The 5,289-nt window shown below is 45.8% G+C and overlaps 1 protein-coding gene across 2 annotated transcripts in view; it reads right to left on the bottom strand.

Annotated features, from left to right (window-relative positions):
• Positions 1-3,776: 3,776 nt before the first annotated feature.
• LOC125917201 (protein KIBRA) overlaps positions 3,777-5,289 on the bottom strand; it is an 82,362-nt gene continuing 80,849 nt past the window's right edge. For both annotated transcript variants that reach the window (XM_049623453.1, XM_049623454.1), the window contains exon 22: positions 3,777-4,553. In XM_049623453.1, the coding sequence (XP_049479410.1) occupies positions 4,487-4,553 (67 nt within the window). In that variant the 3' untranslated portion in view covers positions 3,777-4,486. The remainder of the gene's footprint in view (positions 4,554-5,289) is intronic.

A 5,289-nucleotide genomic window follows, 5' to 3' on the forward strand; every position in this document is an offset into this window, starting at 1 on the left:
GAGACACAGAATCCAAAGCAGGCTCCAGGTTCTAAGCTGTCAGCACAGAGCCTGACATGGGGCTTGAACTCATGGACCATGAGATCATGACCTGAGCTGAAGTTGGACGCTTAACTGTCTGAGCCACCCAGGCACCCCTCTCCCCAAAATAAATATTATCCAAAAATAAAAGTGGAGGCAGTACTTACTTTACAGATATTCTCATACAAGTGTGGAAAGATGGATGGATGAAGATCAGTTAGACATCGTAAAAGCAAGAGATTGGCTATAACATAAATGACCATTGATTAATTTAGGGTACACCATTTAGTGGAATACTACATCATTGTTAAAAAGAATGAAGCTGCTTACGGATACCTTATTGAGAAAAAGCAAGATACAGGACAGTACATTTAGTATGCATTTTGAGGTGGAAAAAAGAATATACATATAAGATTATACATCCATTCACTGCATATTTACAATACACTGCCTATCCCTGGAAGGACCATGGAAGAAACTGGCAAGCTGGACTGTCTTTAGGGAGGGAACTGGCAGGTGGGGGCAGACGTGTGGAGAATTCTGGTTACTGTAGTGAGGTGTCTTGAGAGCACACATTGGGTTTAATCGTAGGTCTACCACTTATCAACTGTGTGATGTCTGAGCCAGTTTCCTCCAGGGTAAAATGGGAATGGTCATAATAATACCTAACTCATGGGGTTGTTATGGGGATAAATGAGTTAAAAATAGGTGAATGTTTATTAGAAGAGTGCCTAGGCCTACAGTGAGTGGAAGGATGTGCTACTGATGCTCTTCTGTACCCTTTGGATTTCGTGTAGTGTGTAATAATTAGCTATTAATGCAATGCAACTAATTGTTACAGGCAAGAAATGATTTCGGGGTAAATAACCTGACTTTCCCCCCAAAGAATGTAAATACTGTGTGTGTGTGTGTGTGTGTGTGTGTGTGTGTGTGTGTGTGTTAGCAATCCCAATCACTTCTGCTTCTTCATGCTGAAGGGTGGAGTGTGTGTATTTGGCAAGGAGTGCACTGGGCTGGATCAAAGAGGTGTCTGCAACTTGGCACTGCAAAGAACAGCCTTCAGTACTCCTGTCCCACCCAGAATCTTCTTTTGTCCTGGTCAGGAGTGACAAAGAAGGGAGTGAACACACCTCTGGGGCAGACATCTGATCTCATTCATTCATTCCACAAATATTTATCGAAGACCCACTCTGTGTCACACCCAACAACAAAATGCACGGCAAACAGGGTCCCTGCTTTAAGATCTTATGTTTTAGATGGAAGAGACAGATGAGGAGATGTGACAAGATTACTGCAGAGTGCTCTGAACAAACTAATTGGGTCATTGTGTCAGAAAGTGACATGTGTGTGTGGGGGGGGTAAGTTGCATAGGGTGGCCCAGGATCAGGGGGAGAGGTCTTTCTGAGGGGTGAGGCTTGAACTGGGAGCAGGATAGTGATAAAGAGAGAGCCATATGAAGACAGGATGATGACGTGGAGGAACAGTGGACTGGGCAGAAGGAACTAGAACTGTAAATACAGAATACAGAAAAGAAGTGTGAGAATACAGAGAAGAATGGTCAAAGAATGGTAAGAGAATGGTTAAGGTGGCTGGAGTCTGATTAGCAGGTGGACAGTTAACTGGACAAACCTTATTAGCCTTCGTGGATGCAGGAAGCACAAACATAGCCACTGTGTACATTGAAAAAGGTTTACAGTCAAAGGCAACCATTGGTTTTACAAAATGGTTGGAGCCAGTCTTTTCTCAGGCTAGTGTCCTAATCGTGCCACCTTTCTCCACACCCCCTTGCAGAGAAACCACAGGATTTCCTGGCTTCACTCTTCAAAACCGAATGTTCAAATTCCCTTCAAGTGGGGCCACGTGTGACCACAGTGCCATGAAACAGAAACCAGAGCTGAAACACAAAAGACATTTCGGAGCCGGCTGACAGCGTTTGCATCCCTGCTCTGGTCATTTGTTATCTGAGAGACCCAAAGCAGATCTTTCCACATTTCTGAAATCATGTTTCCTGAAGGTTTTGGAGAACACACATGCATAATTCTGAGGGAAATGTCTTAATCTATTCTTCAGTTCTTTGCCAGGCAAACGATGGGATGTATTGGTGGGGTGCCGGTGAACGGTTTAGAGAATTCAGTGCCATGGCTGACAGAAGGCCTCCTGCAAATGCTCCATCAGCTGGACCAGCAACACTGAGACATACTGCTCGGGTAGGAGGATTTGCTCCACATAGTCTTCCCCACATACAAGGAGGGCGCCAGGAGCTCGGCTTTAGGGAAGATGATGCCATGGGTGTGTGCAGGGCTGACTGAGCTTTGAAGGTGTGACTGAGTGAAAAAGTCCCACTGCAGGACCTTCGTGTTTTTCTTAGCACTCTTGACTTGGTTCACCAGACAGACTACAACTACCATGAGGACAGAGGATTCAAACCCCATCGCTTCTTGGCCTTTTGGCTAAGATCAAGCGAGGATTCAAACCCCAGGTCTACCCCGTTTCCCCGTTTCCCCACTTTTTCTATCTGCTTCTCTCTGCAGGGGTGGTCCCAGAAATGTGAACCATGGCTACAGAAAGCTTTGGCAAGAGAAAATCTAGTTTATGACCTTCAAGTGGAAAGTGTAGAAGAAGGGCTCTGATTGGCCCAGCTGGGGTGCCATGCCTATCTTTGCTCTAAGAGTGATAGCCAATGGGATGGGTCACTCTTGACTGTCCAGCTTGGGTCATCTGCTCCACTGCTGCAGCCAGTGCCCTTAACAGAAGACCAGGGCCAACAAGGACAGCATTTCGAAGCTCTGAGCTGTGCAGGGATGAGGGGCCACAGGAGCAGTGGGACACAATTCTTATGTTGGACCTGTTGTGACTGGTCAGGGACAGCATTGATACTCCTTTGAAGACACTGCAAAACCAAACTTCAACACGTGGGGTGGAGTTTCACAGCAGAAGAGAGAATACACAGATGGCCGGTGTGTTTAGAGAGTGCAGTCCTGGGGGTGAGGGGAGGCCCTGGGTTGATGGTGAAACACTGCAGTGGATAGATGGGAAGGAGGGCCTGGACACATGTGGGGAATAATGGTGAATTCTACACCATTATAGGTTCCTCCAATGTAAGAAATATTCAGCTAACAAATATTAGCTGAAATATTAGGGGAAAAGCCTCCACAGCCAAGTGAAGGGGACTTGACTCCCTCTGTCACCCTCTCCCCAGTGGCCTAGAGAAGGTTATGCATATTAGTGTCACCTAAGTGACTTTCTCATGGGATTCAGGGCCACACCATTTTGCCTCTGTCTCTGCCTGAGCTTCATTCACATTTACGGGTAGGTCCCTCAAACTTTGGTGTGCATATGACCATGGATAAAAGAAGGTCTCTGGGCCCATCCCAGTTGAGAAAGGGTGGTGGGTCAGTGGGTCTGGGATGGGGTCCAGGCATCTGTATTTTTAACAAGCTGCCCAAAGTGATTCTGATGTGTTGGTGGTGCAATGTACCTGGAGGAAGGTTGCACAGGATAATGTCAGAAAAAGGAAGAGGGGATCGGCTACTTGTCTGTTAAAGGCTGATGTCCCATTATCTGCAACAGCCCTGGCTGAGCAGCCCTTTTAATCTAATGATAGAATAAGTGGTGGTTCTGGCAAAAGAAAAACCAAGAAAAACCGTCTCCTGCACAGGGGGATGGGCAGGGAGGAAATGGTTAGGAAGGGGCAGGTCAAAAATTAGGGAAACACAGATGCAGTGAGGGGAGGGGGAGAAAAGAGAGAGAGAAAATTCGTTCAGAAAGGCCACTTTATTGATGGAGATAAAACTGAAAGGAGCTTTCCATAGCCCTCCCTCACTCACTTCAGTGGTTTCACTGGGCGTCTGAGACTGGCGGGGGCAGGCGTGTGGCCAGCCAGCTCCTCGCTGCCTGCTCCATGTCAGGCGGCCACATCAAAACACATCACAGCTCATAAAGACTTGCAAATGCACCTCAGAATTCCCCCAATGGTTCCTGGCTTTTTTTTTTTTTAATATTGTACAAAATATGTTAAGTAGGAAAGGTCAGCTGTGCTGTGACACCTACAGGACGTCCTTTTAGGATTACCGTCCCTGAAACATTACTTCTTATTGCAGTGAAACCTCTAGAAGGTAGAGCTGTACAAAAAAAGGAAAAAAAATTCTAAACAATTTTATTTTAAGAAGAGCAGCAACTTAACACTGCTGTAGTTCATTTAAATTTTCTTTCTCAAAAATACATTCCTAAATATACAAACTATACAATCTTGTCATTTTAATGCTGGTTTTTTGTTGTTGTTGCTTTTTTTTTTTTAATAGAACCCAAACTAAAAAAAAAAAAAAAAATCTGTTCGTCTTCACACCGACAAGAGCGCTAGAGGGCTTGTGACCCAGTACCTTCATATAACACCACATAAATAACTTTAGCCACAGTCTATGTTCACAGCGTGGTCAGTGGAACAAAGGAAATACTTTTCTGGCGATTAGACATCGTCTGCAGAGAGGGTCGGGATATTCATCCGAGGCTGGGTAAAAAATGCCATCTTCTCCCTGCAAAAGAGGCCAGCCCTTTAGACATATTATGGTCAGGATCATTCTTTGTTGTAGGGCTGCCTTGTGTGCTGCAGGATGTTTAACAGCATCCCTAGCACCGTGTGTCAGCATCAGCTTCCCCCGCCCCCTTCCAGTTGTGACAACCAAAATGTCCCCAGATGTTACCAAAGGTCCCTGTGGTGCCCACATCATCCCTGGTTGGGAACCTCTCATTGAGGGACATTGGCAGGACCAGCCACCTTCAATTCAAGTCATGGGCCTTTCTGAGTTTAAAAGGGCCCCCGGGTCATTTGTAGTGTTGTTTGTCTTAGATTCCCAGTTGCTTACAAAGTAAGAGATGTCCAAATACAATTATGCAAATGACAGTATATTTAAAATGTTTCTACTCCAGAAAGGCTTTTTTTTTTTTTTTTTAGCAGCGCATACACAACCATGAGTGCCTTACCTGAGAGATATCATGAGTCTAAACGCAAGGCCCTCTGTGAATGGGAGGTCCCGGCCAAGTGGCATTTGGGGCCCTCCCGTGATCTGGCTGGATCCAGGCAAGAAGATGCCTCCCTAAGACCCTGGCAGGCAGCAGTTAGAACCAGGGAGGCCAGGCGAGCATCCGTCACCCCAGGCTTATGTATCATTTCAGCCAATCCTCCATAATGACTGGTGATGGAAATGCTAAGAGGAAAGGCCAGAGCAGGTGGCTCATTCATTAAACAAGAGGAGCTAACAAATTAGCTCG

Source organism: Panthera uncia, unplaced genomic scaffold (genome assembly GCF_023721935.1).
Source record: "Panthera uncia isolate 11264 unplaced genomic scaffold, Puncia_PCG_1.0 HiC_scaffold_158, whole genome shotgun sequence".
Lineage (NCBI taxonomy): Eukaryota > Metazoa > Chordata > Mammalia > Carnivora > Felidae > Panthera > Panthera uncia.